Source organism: Hippopotamus amphibius, chromosome 3 (assembly GCF_030028045.1).
Source record: "Hippopotamus amphibius kiboko isolate mHipAmp2 chromosome 3, mHipAmp2.hap2, whole genome shotgun sequence".
Taxonomy (NCBI): Eukaryota; Metazoa; Chordata; class Mammalia; order Artiodactyla; family Hippopotamidae; genus Hippopotamus; species Hippopotamus amphibius.
In genome coordinates this window covers 21,214,907-21,234,577 of record NC_080188.1, presented here as the reverse complement: position 1 = coordinate 21,234,577, position 19,671 = coordinate 21,214,907, and the positions used below count along the sequence as shown (strand labels likewise).

The 19,671-nt window shown below is 36.2% G+C and overlaps 1 protein-coding gene across 2 annotated transcripts in view; it reads right to left on the bottom strand.

Moving 5' to 3' along the window:
- SLC30A9 (solute carrier family 30 member 9) overlaps positions 1-19,671 on the bottom strand; it is a 93,316-nt gene that overhangs the window by 7,923 nt on the left and 65,722 nt on the right. For both annotated transcript variants that reach the window (XM_057730077.1, XM_057730079.1), the window contains 7 exons: positions 13,169-13,224; positions 10,681-10,816; positions 9,080-9,119; positions 7,868-7,939; positions 7,158-7,265; positions 4,307-4,472; positions 1,303-1,432 (listed from right to left, as the gene is read on the bottom strand). In XM_057730077.1, the coding sequence (XP_057586060.1) occupies positions 1,303-1,432; positions 4,307-4,472; positions 7,158-7,265; positions 7,868-7,939; positions 9,080-9,119; positions 10,681-10,816; positions 13,169-13,224 (708 nt within the window). The remainder of the gene's footprint in view (positions 1-1,302; positions 1,433-4,306; positions 4,473-7,157; positions 7,266-7,867; positions 7,940-9,079; positions 9,120-10,680; positions 10,817-13,168; positions 13,225-19,671) is intronic.

Here is a 19,671-nt window from a genome sequence, read left to right as displayed (position 1 = left end):
GAAGGATTAGTATCCAGCGTTTCAAAAATAAAACGTTTACAAATCTGTCAGAGTAATAGAAATTAAACTAACAAAGAAGCAAGTACAGGAAACCCCAGTGGTCAATAAATTTCTATGCTTATTAACCTCACAAAAGACCAGGGAAATATAAATTAAATTAACAGGATACTATCTCATATCTGTCACAATGATAAAAATTCCAAAACTCTATCAATACAATCTAGTGAAAATGTGAAGCAACAGAAACTCTGATACACTGATGGTGGAAGTTAAATTGACATACTTTGGAGAACAATTTGCCATTATCTAAGGAAGCTGAAGATGTGTTCACCCAACGATCCACCTATTTTAAATCTAGCTATGTAATGCCCTAAAGAAATTCTTGCACATGCAAACAAGGAAACATGTATAAGAACGCCACTGTGGCATTGTCTCCAACACTTTAACACTCAAAACAATATTACTGTCTGTGAAATGGGGACTGGATAAGCAAATGCAGCATATTCATAAGATGGAATATTATATAGCAATGAAAGTACATTAACTAGAGGTATATATATTAACACAGAGGAGGAATCTCAAAAACATGCTGTTTAGCAAATTATAGAGGAAACCATATGATATGATACCATTTATATCAATTTTTAAAATCTAAAATGTTATATATAACACTAAAAAAAAAGTTGAAAGTATAAAAACCTGAATGGAAATGACAGGTACTAAATTCGAGATAACTGTTAGTTCTGGGGATGGAGAAAGCAGAATGGGATCTAGAAGGAGAAACAAGGGCTGTAACTATTTTTGTATTAATTTCTTTCTTTTTTTTAAGATCTTAAGCAAATATAGTAGAGTAAAATGTTAATATTCGACAAAGGCAAGAGATAACCTCTGCTCTGTTCATTATATTATCCTCTATAAATTTTCTTTTCTTAATAAAAAAACATGGGTTCTGGAGTCACAGAGATCTAAATTTATATCTGATTCCATATTATAGCTCTGCAATTTTAGGCAAGTTACTTAATCTTCCTGTGTCTGAATTTGCCTGTATATAAAAATGAAAATATTATTTATTTACCTCACAGGTTGTTGAGAGTAAACAAAGTAACATATATAAAATGCCTGGCACATAAGAAGCACTTTAATAAAATAAAAAGGTCTTTGTCAAATTTTGGAACCCTAAGAAGTTGAAACCTAAAGTGACTTTAAGACTTATAAAAGAAAAAGATTTACTTTATTAACTTAGGAAGTAGTTTTTCTAACTCTTGGCTATATAAGAAGAAATCAATAAATACTTAAACTTACTTGTAGCATTTGGTCAAAGTCTTGTTTTTCCAAATATGATCTCGTAACGACTCGTCCATCGAAATCTACTTCTGCCTTAAATCTTACTTTCCCTAATCCCAGATCTGTGGCTTTAACATCATGAATTGCCCTGCAACCAATAACAATGCGTACAAATTTATACATACACACATACATATTAATGGCAAAAAGTCTAGAATTTTTATTTTTTACCACCAGTGATGAAAAATCGACTAAGATGGCTTTCAGAGTGTTCACCATTAAGTACCACCTATCATTTTCCAAACAAATGTTCAGTTTAGCATTTTTTGCATAATGCCATACAAAGATATAAACAATAAATACTATTTTATGGTAATCTGTATATATATGAATTACATAGCTTGTGGATTAAAAAAATCAACTCTAAATTGCTTTTCTACAATGTTGTCATTTTATCCGTTTTTTCCTTTTTTCAAGAGCTTCTTTAAAAATCTTCATACAAGGTTAATAAGAACTACCTAATGGGATTAATGTAGGGAATAATGAACCAACATATATAAAATGTTTAATATGGTACCAATTACACAGCAGGCATTTGATCAATGACATTCATGAAGTAGATTACGGCTGCATCTTTACTTTACAGATAAAACAGTCCCAGAGGGGCGTAAGTGACCCGCCTAAGGTAATTCATCTAGTCAACAGCAGAGCCAGGATTCACCCCTAGATCTTTAGATACCCAAATCTAGTGGTCTTTCCATTATACCATTCTGCCTTCCAGAAAAGGAGCAGATGCTCAAGCATAATTGCTTTTTATGCCTCCTGCCCTAATCCTCAGGTATCAATCTTCCCTAGAAAACTGCTGAGAAATTCCTTTCTTTCTGCGGTAATCATTATAACATCTTTTCTTTACAGGATACATAAGAAAATTAAAAACATTCTGAATTATGAGGACATAAGAGATTTCCTACTGAGAAAACAAGCCTAAATGAGACTCCAAGTATTCTTAAAACATCTGACTCTAACTTCTGAGAGAGCTTAAGCAAGTCACTAAATACTGAGTCTAAAATTCTTTATCCATATGAATAAAGAAGTATAGATGAAAATAAGTTAATGATTTTATATTTATAAAGTTATGTATGCCTAAACTGAAATAGAACTTGTCCAGATTGGTAAGAGTTTATAATTTATTCATTTAAAAAAGGTATATCTAACTCAGTCTTAACAAAACATTTAAAATACTCATTATTTGACTAATACTTACCTAGCAGTTAATAAAAAATATTCTGATATACTTTTTCCTTATGTTCTTATACATAACTAACTGCAGATAGAAAACTGTATTAGGCAGCTTCTATCACGGCTCCCAACGATCCCCCCGCCTGTGTTCAGGCCCTTGTGCAATCTTCTCTACTTCAATGTGGGATAAACTTAGTGATTTGCTCCTAACCAACAGAATATGGCAAAATGATGAGATGTCATTTCTAAGATTAGATGACTAATCTGTGACTTTTATCTTGTCCACACTCAATATCTATTGTCTTCTCAATTTACACACTAAAGCAAGCATAAGGAAGGAAATAATACAGATTAAAGCAGGAACTCATGAAACAGAAAAGAGAAAAACAGAAAATCAATTAAACCAAAAGCTAGTTTCTCTGAAAAGACCAACAAAATTGACAAATCTTTAGCTGGACTGACCAAGAAAAAAAGAAAGCACACTCAAATTATCAGAATCAGAAATGAAAGAGGAGACATTACCACCACCCCTAAAGAAATAAAAAGGATTACAAAGGAATACTAGGAACAGCTGTACACCAACAAATTAGATAACAGAAGTAATGGACTAATTTCTAGAGAGACACAAGCTACTGAAACTAACACAACAAGAAACAGATAATCAGAATAAACTAATAACAAGAGATAGAATAAGTAATCAAAAACTAACCATGCAGAAAAGCCCATGCCCAGATGACATCACTACTGAATTCTACAAAATATTTAAAGAAGAAATATGCGTAATAATTCTTTACAAACTCTTCTAAAAAAAATAGAAGAGGAGGAAACATTTCCCAATGCATTCTATAAGGTCAATATTACCTTGATACCAAAATCAAACAAAGACATCACAAGGAAAGGATATTAATATGGAGTATCTCACATTAAATTACTAAGCATAATACTAAGAATGCTCAACTTCTAATCTTGATCTGGTAGGTAACTACTTTTTAAGAGTAAACAAATAGAGCTTAGAATATAAATCTACTACTCACATACTTATTTGCTCTACTGAAGCAGATATAGAGGTCATTCTTAAAAGATTTAAAGATTTTAGTTATAACACAAGAAAAACACATTCTTATTTGAAAGTTTAAAATATGTGTATGTAGGCAGGTAGCAGAAAAGCAGGATTTTAAAGGACTGTTCCTTCTCCTTCACTCTGAAACTACACTGCTGCTGAAGTTCACTAAAAAGTCCTATTAGAATTCTGTACCTCTTCTGATTACCTCCTAAGTCTTCAACTCTTTATTTTTATACCATTTAAAGAAAGAGATAATAAGGAAAAAATTTTTTAAATAAGCTAAAACAAGAAGTCTATTTTCAAAAAAAGTATAAATTATATTCAATTTGGTAATCATATCCCCATGAATAAAAATCTTAAGTTTAATACATTCAATTTGTAATTATAATACAAATATAAGGCAAATATAAACATGAAGGTTTCATATAAGTGGCTGCACATTAAAGAGGCAAATACTCTGCAAACTTCTGTTTCCATTACATCATCTAACTGTTCCTTATTCTAAAAATTAAAGATACACAGAATTTTAAAGGAAACTTAGGGAGTTTCTTAAATGCTTTCACTTGCTTTCTTATAAGGCTGCAATGCTGCAAAGCAATAAACTAAAAAGTTCTGAAGGCTAGAAATTCAAAACTTCTTTTGCAAGTATTTACAAAACAAGCACTTCTATTTCTTAATACATTTCTGTAAACCTTAACAGCATCACTGGAATAAGCTGACCTTACTGACGGGTCATTCTCCAGAAGTTCAGTAAGCCGTTGTACTTGTTCTGGCTGGATGGATCGCCCTAAGAGCGCTTCTGTATTAGTGTAGATGAGGAATGCTGAGACCACGCCTAATAAGGTGCCCACACCCAAAGAACCAAGGCTATCATACAGTGGATTGCCTAAATAAAAGCACATAAGAAGTCAGTAAATTAACATTTTCTATTATTTCAATGAGCTTTATTGAGCACAGAACCAGAATTAGTAAATCAAGGGACTTGAAATTCATTTCTAATTCCTTTAATGACTTTCTCCTAATAGTTTTACTATTTTACAAAATAAAGATGCTACAACTTGCTTCATATTACATAGGAGCATTATTCAGTTTAATTACTTATGATCTGTATCTTGCACCTGGTCACATGGGTAAGGGTTCAGAGCACTTTCAAATTAGAGACATGATATACATACTAATAATAAAGACCCCATTTCTTTTTGATATATCAGTAGCACTTTTCCTATCCCAGGTTGACAAAATAACTAAGATCAAAAGCTAAAAGAAATAACCATTTCTGTGTCTTATTCTTACAAAGGTTCTGTGAATTAAGGCATACCAAAAACTCTATGAGGCACTCTTACCTCATTCAACCAAGAATGATACATAGCTAGTACCACTTAAGAAACCAAAAAAAAAAAAAAAAAAAAAGGAAGTTAATTCATTGCATATAATGGCTACCTTAGAGCAGTGGTTCTGAAAGTGGAGTCCTTTGACTAGTAGCATCAGCATCACTTGAGAATTCAGTAGTAATGCAAATTCTCAGGCCTCACTCAAGACCTTCTAAATCTTGGGGGTGGTTGGGGGGGGGGTGGATCTAGCATTCAGTGCCTTCCCAATCCCACCTGATGATTCTGATTCTAAAGTTTGCCTTAGGTTGTTAGGGCTTTATTCTCTACCAGAACCAATGAGAAGAGCTGATTATCTATGAACGTATAGGTTAATATTTACATAACTGACATCAATAAATATTATACTTTAAATCTTTATAACAAATTTTATACACAAGGCTTTTATAATGAGAAGTCTTTTTATTCCAAAGGTCAAATGTTAATGTTAAATTTAACTTTCTTAATGCTTGATAAAATATACATTTGTTTTACTAAAAAAAGAATCTCAATTTAGTTTTATTAACTATATTTATATTTAATCAAAATATAACACTAAAAACTGAATGACTTATTTTGTACTACTAAAATGCAAAAATATGATCCTCTTGTAAAATATAACCCACTAGGAAATTTGTAAATACAGAGTTCAAAATCAAATATTGCTCTTTAGAAATCCAAATTTAATTATTTTTATTTTAAAATATATGTCTATTAATAATCCTATAGAAATCACAGAATTATGAGATGGAAAATATTTTATTTCTTGGCATGCTATTTAATGTAAGTGACTAAGTAATTAAAAAAATTAATATGAAACTCTTAAAAATTTTTATAAGTTTGATTTGCCTGGTTTATATTACTATGTAAAACAAATAATCTATTAAAAGTCGACTTATTCATCAAGTCACACTTTCCTTAAGCCTAAAATTTTAAGTAATAATTTAGGTCTAAAAAATGTCTAAAATGGTAAGGTCAACCAGAAAAACAATCAAAACATTTAGAAATATTTTGGAACATAGTGAACATCAGAGAATGCTGGTTTAGTCTTAAAATGTACATTCAAAATGAGAAAGACCTATTCACATATCAGACTATTTTAAGAAATACTGGGCTTCCCTGGTGGCACAGTGGTTAAGAATCTGCTGCCAATGCATGGGACATGGGTTCAGAAAGATCCCACATGCTTCAGAGCAACTAAGCCTGTGTGCCACAACTACTGAGTCTTCGCTCTACAGCCCGTGAGCCACAACTACTGAGTCCACATGCCACAACGACTGAAGCCCAATGTGCCTAGAGCCCATGCTCTGCAACAAGAGAAGCCACCACGAGAAGCCCAAACACCACAACAAAGAATAGCCCCCGCTTGCCCAACTAGAGAAAGCCTGTGTGCAGCAATGAAGACCCAATACAGCTGAGGGCGGGGGGGGGGGGGGGGGGGGGGAGAAGAGAGAGAGAGAGGAGGGAAGGAAGGAAGGAAGGAAGGAACGAACTGCAGAACTGTGGAAGCTCATCACCAAAAATTATCTTAAATATGATAGGAACACAAGTAAGAATGGAAGTACCATTTCAAGAGAATTCCAACCTCAGAAATTGAGTCTTCTCACACTAAGTGGTTCTTCTGTTTTAGAAAATACAAATAAAATGGTTTTTTGTCTTCTTATCCACCTATGCTGTATTGGCCTTGAAAACATTTATCTACCTACCAAAATAAGGATGGAAGCCACTAAAGAATCAAGGAAATAGGAACGCAACAGCACTTATTATTGGCACTAACAGTAGAAAAAGATAAACAGACATGAACCACAATGTATATTTATTTTGAACTGTAGAGTTTATTAAAGTTCTCTCATGTATTATCTTAAACTTGTAAGGTCACTAGGACAAATGTTATCAATATCTTTATAGGTAAAGAACTTAAAGCTCTGGGTAGTTGTGTAACTTAAGTTACAGCTAGAAAGGTTTAGAAAATTACAGAAATGCTCTATTAGCAGCCTTCTTTATTTCTAAGAGAAATTTCGAATTCAGAAATCTGAACCCTTTTACTATCTTATTTGTCTTATACAAACAAATGGTTAGTCTGATATTCACATTTAACAATCTACTGGTTTAAAATTATTCAGTGATATAAAGGAAAATTCTCACATATTAGAAAATTATTTAAGTAGCACAGATAAATCACCTGTAATTTGAGAAATATTTACCTGTTATAGAAGTAAGGCCCATACAAGTGGCTGCTATTGTCACTCCCAACACTGCTGCAGTATCCTCCAATAATATAACATTTGTACTAGGATCACGACTTTCCATTACTTAATCATTGGGGTAGAGACAAGAAAAGAAACTTTTGAAATCTTAATTTGATACCAGCAGGTAACATTTTAATAAGTATCCATTAATTTAATTAATTAAAATTAAGAAGGAGTTCCCTAGTGACCTAGTGGTTAGGATTATAGGCTTTCACTGTTTTGGCTGGGGTTCAATCCCTGGTCAGCGAACTGAGATCCCACAAGCCATGCAGTGCAGCCAAAAAAAAGCAAAAAAAAAAAAAGGAAAAAAAAATTAAGATTAAAAAATGTACAAGATCCTGATTTTTAAAACCCTGTTCAATATAAACATAATTTCTTGGTTTAAATGTTAACAATAACCAATATTTAAAGTCAAATTACTTTCTCAAGTTATATATTCATACACAGAAACACTGTAGTTCACGTAAGTTAAATCCAAATATAAAGTATTCCTGTTCAAATTACAATACATTTCTCTCTTTAAAAGAGCTGATATATAAGAGCCACACAGGAAAGACACTGAGATATATTTTGTACACATCTATATGGAACAAAGCAATAGCACTAGGCAATTTTAAGCAAATAAAGAAGATGAAATAATATACCTAGATTTCTAAAATACATACCATACTTGTAAAATGACATTCCTTTGGCCCGAGCACTCCTACGAAGCTCATTTATAGCAACAAGAAGTGTTGCTGAAAGAAAAGCATTCATATCAGCAAGGAAGAAACTTCATGCCTCCAAACTTTAAAGATGGCATCTCAAAAGATAAATAAATAGGCACAATACTTTAATACTAAGGGCTGTCAATAAGGAAAAGTTCTATATTAAACTAGTCATTATCAAGATCTCAATTAATCATTACAATACAATGAATCCCATATTTCTAAACCACTATAATTTAAATATCATTACCACCACAACAGCCTTAATTTATTAGACAGGTACTAGTTGGCAGGCACCACACTAAGCATAATCACTTTGATCCTCCCAACCTTTTGAGGTACCACCATTTTTATGACTATCAAAGATGAAGGGATGACGCATAGAAAATGACAATGTTTCAGAAGTAAACATACTATGAGTACAGCAGTGAATGAGGCAGTTTCATGCATTAGCACTTCTCTGTCATAATACTGCTATAGCTAGAACTTTCTGAAATGTTCAAATATTTGCACTGCAAAAACAGTCCTCGCTCATTAACATTACTGAAACCTGATTTTTAAAAATTCAGTATATACTTAGTTATGTTTTTACACTTCATTTCAAATGTTCTGAGCATTATGATATGATACTCAAGAACAACAAAAAAACCAAGCTTTTCCAAACTTGCCCCATCCATATAATACATTATACAAAGACTTTCCTCCCTCAAAGGAGACAAAACTTATATTCCTATTTCCACAGTTTTCTTTAATCAATCAATTTCTTTAGCAATCTATAAAGATTGACTGCCGAGGGCCTTCCTAGGTGGCACAGTGGTTAAGAATCCACCTGCCAATGCAGCGGACACCGTTCGAGCCCTGCTCCAGGAAGATCCCACATGCTGCAGAGCAACTAAGCCCGTGTGCCACAACTATTGAGTCCATGTGCCGCAACTACTGAAGCCCATGAACCTAGAGCCCGTGCTCCACAACAAGAGAAGCCATGGCAACGAGGAGCCAGCGCACCACAATGAAGAGTAGGAAGAGTAGCCCCCGCTCGCCACAGCTAGAGAAAGCCCACGTGCAGCAACAAAGACCCAACACAGCCAATAAATAAATTTATAAAAAAAAATGGACTGGTGAATATATATTACTAAATTAATAATAAAAAGATACTGTGACAATACATACCTCCTTCAGATACCAATGATCCCGCTAAAATACAATATGCCTAGGAAATAAATATTAAAATAAAGCATAAGTTAATATCTCACTAAAGAATTACAACGGTTCATGCATAAACTTAATGTTTAAGGTGGAAACATAAATTCAAATCCTAGCCAGATAAGGATTTTGATGGGAAACAGCTGAAATGAGGACGATGAGATAGATGGTATCTTCATAAGAAACAAAAGTTCAAAATTTGATGGCCATCTCATTTTTTAATACTTGGAAGAATAATACACACACACACATACACACAGAGTAGAATGTTATACCACGACCTAAGTTAAATTCATGATATAAAAGAATAATTAATTAGTGAAAAAAAAAATTGAAGTTCAAAATGAACACAAACATTTGAAATCTAGGGTTGTGGATACCAGATGCAGTAAGATCCACAACCATACCCAGTAACTTTAGTAACTTTCGATTTTGTTTGTATGCCCAGTACCAAGAGAATCCTTTCTCAGTCCTCATTCAGAAAAATAAGCAGTTATATAACCAGTAATTAATTTGGGGGAGGAGGATAATACGACTTTCCTTACAGTCCCAGACACTCTTGAATTAGATAAAGATATTAAGAATAGCTTTAATCCAAGATATACAGAAAGAATTAACATAAATTTTTAAAAATTTTAAATGAAATTCAAATCAAACATCTGTAGAATTTTCAATATTATCTTTTTAGAACCCTAGGCTTCCCTGAAATACAGGTTTAAAAATTTTGAACCCAGTCCAACACTCTTCTAATTATGTTAAGGAAACTAAGATTTCCAAGGCTATATGATTTGCCTGAGTACACAGAAGTGGTAATAGTCTGGAACTACACCATGAGATACGGAAGCTGACAGGGGTGCCACATGACCAATTTGCACTTGTCAAGGGAGCTACAATCAGAGCTGCCAAGCAGAGTAATCTCCAAGAAGTCTCCATGAGAGGAAAAAAACACAGCTGTAAGTATCTACAAAGGCCAGAGGAAAACAGTGCAAGATGACAGTGGTGCCAGTAAAGCAGTACTTTTCTGGCCCCTAGTTCTACCTTCAGTGCTGCCAGAGGCAACCTATGGAGTAGGAGAGAAGAACAAAAGCCCATAAGTGAAAAATACAGAAGGGAACCACACTCCCATTCTCCCAATACAGGCTTCCTACCAAAATGAGGGAAAAGAGAAGCTTTAACTTTAAATAAAATTCTAACATATGACTGTTACAACAGAATGGACATTTTAACTACTGATAGGAGATTATTCTTGGGACTAAAAGTGAACAGAGGTCTCCTTGCTTTTCAACAGTAACAGCAGAAATTAATAGAACTGCCCAAAATCTTAACCAAGAACACAGTGCTTAACGACTGTACCTACAGAAATACTCTTGCTCAATACCATTCAATCATATGAATTTAGAGGCCATGTACAGTCACATTCTAAAAAACACAACTTCAAACACATAACCCTATATTACAGTCAAGAAGGTATATTTAGTCCCATTCTTTAACATCAGTATGATAAAGGCATTCTACTGTACTGTTTCATGTTACTTCAAAACTGAGGGGGGAGGAGGGGAGAAGATTACCCATAGAAGAGATTCTATTGGTTGAGGATTAAGCAATCCCATGACTCCATGGTACCAAGATAATCCTGCGCCCATCATGAAAATACCAACACCACTAATTAGTGAAGCAATATAGCGCATATTTGAAAATCCATACCTGAAAAATAAAAAAGATAATATAGTTTACAAGAAATACAAACGACTTTCTTTCAAAATATGTTTAACAGATCAATGAAAAAGAAAAAAAACTTCTTACATCAAGATGTTATGATTTTATACTTAAGTAAAATGTAAGTGCCAAAATCAAATCTAATCAGAAAATCAATATATAAAGTGGAAGAAACTGGAAGATCTTTAACATTGTATAAAAATAGAGTGAATATGATTTAATTCAGGTATTTTCTAATCCCTCTTTCATATAATTTGCTTTGATTTACTAGAGTGACTTTACTCTTATGTACCACAAATTCAGGTAAAATTCATTTTTTAAATACATTCAGATGTTTAATGAAGAGGGTAACAGTTAAATTTCCTTGTAATGCAGCTTCTAATTAAATATTTGTCTTTTTGTATAATTTATATTTCCTATAATTTATATTACCTATAATTTGATGCTAGATACTTTTTGCTGGTTCTATACAGTTTAGCACACAGTAACTAACTACGATTTTTTTTGCTGTTGTTGGCTGCGCCAAGCGACATGTGGGATCTTAATTCACCCACCAGGGATCAAACCCATGCCTCCTGCAGTGGAAGTGCAGAGTCTTAAACACTGGTCCACCAGGGAAGTCCCGCTAACTATAACTACTATTATTAAAAGACTAAGAGCTTCAGTTTTCTGGGTGTTTTTATGACTTTTTTTTTTGGTTAAATCTCAATTATTATTTTTAAGAGTCTTTTGGTCAATGTGTGCGTTATTTTATATTACTGTATGTGCCAGTAAAATACTGAGTAATAAGAAATTTAAAAATATGGCATACTACAAGAGGGAAAGAATCATTCATTAATAAAAATATTTTCTGAGAAATTTACTCCCAAACCTAAACTCTATGGCACCCTTCTGGAGATGCAAATTTAAACAAGAGTTCTTAATTAAAACTGCTTTCTGAGTTCTTTTTGCAAATATGTAATCTTGCCATAGGAAATTATCAGTTTACAGATGTGTCAGTGTTCTATCAGCTTAATTTAGAAAAATTCATATTCTTCTAAAGCTCCCCCCCACTCCCCAAAATAAGACAGGAGATACTTTAAGTTAAGATAAATTAAGATCTAAATTAAATGGCATTACTTTCATTTTATGTGTTTTCAAGAAATTTGTAGATTCTTATTAAATTTTTTAATTATGTAATCTGCACTGTCCAATACAAGTCACTAACTACATAAGACTATTTAAATTTAAATTAATTAAAACTAAATAAAATTTTAATATAGTTCTTCAATTGCACTAGCCACACTTCAAGTGCTCAACAGCCACCTGCAGCTAGTGACTATCACACTGAACAGATATAAATAAATATTTCTATTACTGTAGAAAATGCTATTGGGCAGCACTAAAGTAGATTGTTGAAAATATCTTAAGAAGAAATCTTCACAACCTAAAATTTTTAAATTCTACTCTGTTTTTAAATTTCTGGTATATAAAACTAGTCAGGAAAAAATTTTTTTTCTTGACATAGTAAAGTACTATAATTAAGTGTAATTAGCAGACTAGAAAGCTAGCTGTTCTCTATATAAGCTTATTGATAGTTACAGGACATTCAAAATATGCTATTATTTATAAGAAAACAGGAGTGTTTGGCTTTCAAGTAAAGAAAGGCATTTATATAAAGCACAGAGGCAGATTCCTTTATTTCCACAGAAATAAAAGTGTATTTTTTTGCCTGAAGGCAAATTTGATTGCTCAAATTCTATTACTGAAGCTTGTTTAAAGAAATAATACATACGGAATTCAAAAATTTTACCTGGTTACATTAGTAGAAGCAATAGAAAAACAGTCTTTGTATCAAATAACTAATATAATTCAAAATAATATATCCTATAGAGCATACTCATTTTACAAATAAGTAATTTTGAAATATTAACAGAATAGCATTTCCAAATCACAACAGGAGGATTAAAATACATTAAGCATGAATTTCACAGAAATTATCACTAAAATTTTAGATTGAGTGGCCTATTAACCCAAATGTGAAATATATATATTTCCTTTGACCAAATAAAAGAGAACTCTAAGATCAAAACATGTGCTTTGTTATTAACTATCAAATACAAAGAGGACAAGATCTCTTTGCTAGGCTACAAAGCATGAAAATAACTTGAACTCCATTTTCAAATTATATCTTAAATTTACTTTGACACAACAGCTGAGTCCTGCATTTTAGATACTACAGCAGAAGAAATGACCAAATCTTTAACACAAAACTGCAGGTATATAAACTGCAGGAGATTTCTATAATTCAATGACTTGCTGTCAAAACAAATGAAATCAAAATAAAGACAATGTCCTTACGGATGAGTAGGATCTGGTGTTTGAACAGACTTACTGATGCCCAATGCTAGTAAGGCCTACGGAGAATAAAAGGTAAATAATCATTAGCAAGACAGGGAGTATAATAAACCAATCTGAAGGGCACAACCTGACAATGACGAAGAAATACTTAACATGTATATGACCAATAGTCCAGCAATTCTCATTTCCAGTACTTACCATGGAGAAACAAAGATGAACTGAAAGGGGTTCAAAGCAACATTGCTTATAAAGATGTAAAATGTGAAAGCCACCTAAAACTCCTTCAGTGGGGAGTGGCAAAATAAATCACGCTATAACCAAACCATAAATTACTCCTACAACAGTGTGGAGCTGGGAGAGAGCTCTCTGTACTGACACGGTGAAAGTTCCTAAACATACCATTCGGCAGACAGGAAAAAAGCAAGTTTAGGAACAGTATGTACAATACAAAAGAACTTCTGTTCTGTAGTTTTTTAAATGACATACAACATAAAGCACAGGAAAAGATCTGAAAGAACTCACATTTAACTCTGTTTAGAACGCTGAGAAGAGTAGGATTAGGGTGGTCTGTAATAATCGGATTTTTTATAGTAAGAATAACTTGTATAGCTGCACAAATAAAAGACAGTAAAAGTGTGGGGGTTTTTTTCAGTTTTTTTTTTGATGTGGACCATTTTTTTTAAGTTTTTGTTGAATTTGTTACAACATCGTTTCTGTTTTATATTTTGGTTTTCTGGCAGCAAGGCATGTGAGATCTTAGCTCCCCAACCAGGGATCAAACCCGCACCCCCTGCACTGGAAGGCAAAGTCTCAACCACTGGACTGCCAGGGAAATCCCAAAGACAGTAAAAGTTTTAGAGTACAAATTGTGTATGGACATGATACATTTACGTTTCTAGTAAAACTGCAAAATCATGCACATGAAGTATACACATCAATGTATATACAGCAGTGACTACCTGGTGTGTGGGAGGAAGAAAGAAAGAAGGAAGATTAGTTACAACTAAAATTTTATTTCTTTAGGGAAACAAAAGTCTAAAGTAAATATGACAAAAATGCAAGTCTTTAATCCTGGTTACCACCTTTCTCTCCCTCCTTCCTCCCTTGCCTTCATCTTTTCTTCTTCTCTTATTTCTATTTACTTGGTTTTCTGATTGTACCTTTTGTTAAAAAGAGTTACCCACTGGAACCACTCAATAATATGCTTGCACTTAGTATCCTTTCTATTAATTTGATATAAATTTAGAAATCTGAAAAAGATTACCTTATTAAAATTATTTATATTTAATAAAAATACAGACAAATAGATCAGTTACTGGAGGCTGGCGGGGGACCTGAGGCCCAAGGAGACCTGAGGAACCCCAGAGCAACCGGGTAGGACCAGGGGGAAGTCAGGGGGGCGGGAAAGGGGAAGCTGGACTGGACCGGCGCCCCTGGGGGGTGGCTGGCTGGATGAGGGGGGAGGTTCCCGCCTGGAGAGATCCTTGGGGGCTAGGGAGATCCCGAAACCGCAACTAGGTTTCTCCCACCAAGGCCAGGAGGTCTGCTGAGCTCCTGGGCCTGGGAGCCTGCTGGGCTCCCCAGTGGGGTCCTCCACCCTCCAAGACCCCCTCCTGGCTGCCTGGGTTCTGGGGGTGTGGTAGGGGAGGAGGAGGGGTGAGGAGGTAGAGAGGTGGACTGGTGGGGGTAGGGGCTTTGAGATCAGGGGGTGGGGAGGTGAGAAGGCATTTCATCTGCCCTATTGGCCACGGAGGCCGACTGGGTTCCCAGGCCTGGTCCTTCACTCTCCGGGCCCCCTCCAGCACTTGGGTCCTGGGGGCATGATGGAGAGGGGGACCAGGGGAGGGAGAGAGGCAGACAGTGCAGGTGGGAAGGGATTTCTCCAGGTATTTCTTCCAGGCAGGTCCTCCACCTTCCAAGGCCCCTCCAGGCCATTGGTCCTAGAAGTACAGGAGGGAAGTGGTGGTGGGAGAAGAAGAGTGGCAGAAGGGGGGAGGGACCCTCTGGGATCAGAGGATCTGGGGAGGAGCGGAAGGCATTTCCACTGCCCACTGGCCCAGGAAGCCTGCTGGGCTCCTGGGCCTGGTCTTCAGCTCTCCAGGGTCCCTCCCAGACGCGTAGGTCCTGGGGGCAGAGGAGCATGGCAGGGGAAAAGGAAGAGAGGCAGACAGGTGGGGGGACATTCCAGGATCAGAGGACCAGGGGAGGTGCGGAGGACTTGTCCCCTGCCCACCTGGGGCTGGTGGACCTGCTGGGCTCCCGAGTCTGCTCCCTTGGTCTCTGGGGCCCTTTCTGGCTGAATGGGTCGTACAGGCATGGAAAGGAGGGAGGAGAGGGGAAGAGGAAGAGAGGCAGACAGTAGTGGGGGGGACCTTACAGGACCGGAGGATCAGGGGAGATGCTGTGGGAAATCTCCCTACCCACTTGGCACTGGGAAGCCTGCTGTGCCCCCAAGCCTGGTCTTCGGTCCTCCAGGGGCCCCTCTAGGTCTCACTGGTCCTAGGGGTGAAGAGGGAAAGCAGGGGAGAAGAGAAGTGGGCAGGGGAGGAGGCCGTCTGGGATTGGAGGAGCGAGGGAGGCAGGGAAGGTATTTCCCCTGCCCACTAACCCTGGGAAGCCTGCTAGGATCACGGACCTGGTCTTTCACACTCCAGGGTCCCCTCCAGCTGCTTGGGACCTAGGAGAGTGGGGGGTGGGGGAGGGGGAGAAGAAGAGAGGCGGACAAGGACCCTACGAGACTGGGAGATCTGGGGAAGTGAGGCTGGCATTACCCTAGCCCAGTTGGCCCTAGGAAGCCTGGTCGGTGTCAGAGTCTGGTCTCCTGCCTTCCCGTGCCCCCTCCAGCTGTGAGGGTCCTAGGAAAATAGGAGGGAGGGGATGAGGAAGAAGAGAACTGAAGAGGGATGGACCCTCCGAGATTGGAGGACTAGGGGAGGTGCCTAGCATTTCTCCCACCAACTCAGGCCCAGGGAGCCTGCTGGGTACCTGGACCTGGTCTTTTGTCCCCAGGACCAGAGGCATTCCTGGGCCCCTCTGCCTCATTGGGCCTAAGCCCCATTCCCCACCACCCCCAGGGCCTTTTCTAAGCATAGGCCATGCCCATTGCCTAACTCTGCCCTCCCACCTTGTCTAAGCCCCGCCCCCCACAGCCAAGGACTTTTCTGGCTTTTTTTTACCTTTTCTATTTTTTCCTCCCATCTACTCACTTTGACTATTGCAGTTGTTTTACCTTCCAGTTGTTGCTCCATCTATTTTTTTTAAAATTTTTTTCTAACACATCTGCTAGTTTCCTATTCTTATCGTATTTTTTATCTTGCTATTGTTCTGCTGTTCTCCTACTTTTTTTTTTTCTTTCGTTTTCCTGCTCCACACAGCTTGTGGGATCTTGATTTACAAGTCTGGGGTCAGGCCTGAGCTCCTGAGGTGGGAGCACTGAGTCCAAAACATTGGACTAACAGGAAAACCCAGTTCCCAGGGAATATTCATCAGAGTGAGGTCTCCCAGAGGTTCTCACCTCAACACCAAGACCCAGCTATACTCAACAGCCTACAAACTTCAGTGCTTGAAACCTCAGGCCAAACATCCAGTGGGACAGGAACATAATCCCACCCATCCACATTGGGGGGAAAATGAGATGACAGAAGAATATGTCACAGATGAAGGAACAAGGTAAAAATACACAAGACCAAACAAATGAAGAGGAAACAGGAAAATTGCCAGGAAAAGAAATCAGAGTACCGATAGTAAAAATGATACAAAATCTCGATAACAAAATAGATAACAAGCAACAGTTCATAAGGACTCAGAAGAACTAAAGAGCAAACAAATAGTAATGGACAACAAAATAACTGAAATTAAAAATACTCTAGATGGTATAAACAGCAGAATAACTGAGGTAGAAGAACAAATAAGTGAGTTAGAAGACACAATGGGGGAAATAACTGCCACAGAGCAGGAAAAAGGAAAAAGAATAAAAAGAATGGAAGACAGTCTCAGAGACTTTGGTGACAACATTAAGTGCACCAATATTTGAATCACAGGCATCCCAAAAGAAGAAAAAGAAACGGTCTGAGAAAATATTTGAAGAGGTTATACTGGAAAAGTTCCCCAACATGGGAAAGGAAATAATTCACCAAGTCCAAGAAGCACAGAGAGTCCCATACAGAATAAACCCAAGGAGAAATACACCAAGACACATATTAATCAAACTAATGACAATTAAACACAAAGAAAAAATATTAAAAGCAGCAAGAGAAAAGCAGCAAATAACATATAAGGGAAAACCCATAAGGATAACAGCTGATCTTTCTGCAGAAACTCTGCAGGCCAGAAGGAAGTGGATATACTGAAAGTCCTGAGAGACAAAAACCTACAGCCAAGAATACTCTACCCAGCAAGAATCTCATTCAGGTTCAATGGAGAAATCAAAAGCTGTACAGACAAGCAAAAGTTAAGAGAATTCAGCACCACCAAACCAGCCTTACAATTGCTAAAGGAACTTTTCTAAGCAGGAAACACAAGAAAAGGAAAAGATCTACAAAAACAAACCCCCCAAAATTAAGACAACGGTAATAGGAACGCACATGTCAATAATCACCTTAAATGTAAATGGATTAAATGTTCCAACCAAAAGACACAGACTGGTTGAATGGATACAAAAACAAGACCCTTACATATGCTGTCTACAAGAAACCCACTTCAGACCAAGGGACACATATAGACTGAAAGTAAGGGGATGGAAAAAGACATTCCATGCAAATGGAAGTCAAAAGAAAGCTAGAGTAGCAATACTCAAATCAGAAAAATTAGACTTTAGATCACATCTTAGGTCACAAATCAAGCCTCGATAAATTTAAGAAAATTGAAATCGTATCAAGCATTTTCTCTGACCACAATGCCATGAGACTAGATATCAATTACAGGAAAAAAACTTTAAAAAATACAAACACATGGACACTAAACAATACGCTATTAAACAACCAAGAAATCACTGAAGAAATCAAAAAGGAAATCAAAAAATACCTAGAAATAAATGACAATGAAAACACAACAAGTCAAAACCTATGGGAAGCAGCAAAAGCAGTTCTATGAGGAAAGTTTATAGCAATACAATGCTACCTTAAGAAACAAGAAAAATATCAAATAAACAACGTAACCTTACACCTAAAACAACTAGAGAAAGAAGAACAAAGAAACCCCAAAGTGAGCAGAAGAAAAGAACTCATAAAGATCAGATCAGAATTAAATGAAAATGAAATGAAGGAAACAATAGCAAAGATCAATGAAACTAAAAGCTGGCTCTTGGAGAAGATAAACAAAATCAATAAACCATTAGCCAGACTCATCAGGAAAAAAGGGAGAAGATGCAAATCAACAGAATTAGAAATAAAAAAGGAGAAGTAACAACTGACACCACAGAAATACAAAAGATCATGAGAGACTACTACAAGCAAATATATGCCAACAAATTGGATAACCTGGAAGAAATGGATAAATTCTTAGAAAAGTACATTCCTCCAAGACTGAACCAGAAAGAAACGGAAAATTTGAACAGACCAATCACAAGTACAGAAATTGAGACTGTGATTAAAAATCTCCCAACAAACAAAAGTCCAGGGCCAGATGGATTCACAGAAGAATTGTATCAAACATTTCGAGAAGAGCTAACACCTATCCTTCTCAAACTCTTCCAAATTATAGCAGAAGGAGGAATACTCCCAAACTCATTCTACGAGGCCACCATCACCCTGATACCAAAACCAGGCAAAGATGTCACAAAAAAAGAAAATTGCAGGCCAATATCACTGATGAATATAGATACAAAAATCTTCAACAAAATACTAGCTAACAGAATCCAATAGCACATTAAAAAGATCATACACCATGATCAAGTGGGATTTATCCCTGGGATGCAAGGATTCTTCAATATATGCAAATCAATCAATGTGATACATCATATTAACAAATTGAAGGATAAAAACCATATGACCATCTCAATAGATGCAGAAAAAGCTTTTGACAAAATTCAGCACCCATTTATGATAAAAACTCTCCAGAAAATGGGCATAGAAGGAAATTACCTCAACATAATCAAAGCCATATATGACAAACCAAAAGCCAACATCGTTCTCAATGGGGAAAACCTGAAAGCATTCCCTCGAGGAACAGGAACAAGATAGGGTGCCCACTCTCACCACTATTATTCAACACAGTTTTGGAAATTTTAGCCACAACAATCAGAGAAGAAAAAGAAATAAAAGGAATCCAAATTGGAAAGGAAGAAGTAAAATTGTCACTCTTTGCAGATGACATGATATTATATATAGAAAACCCTAAAGATTCTACCAGAAAACTGTTAGCACTAATCGATGAATTTAGTAAAGTAGAAGGATATAGAATTAATGAACAGAAATCTCTTGCATTCCTATACACTAACAACGAAAGAGCAGAAAGAGAAAATAAGGAAACTATTCCATTCACCATTGCAACAAAAAGAATTAAAA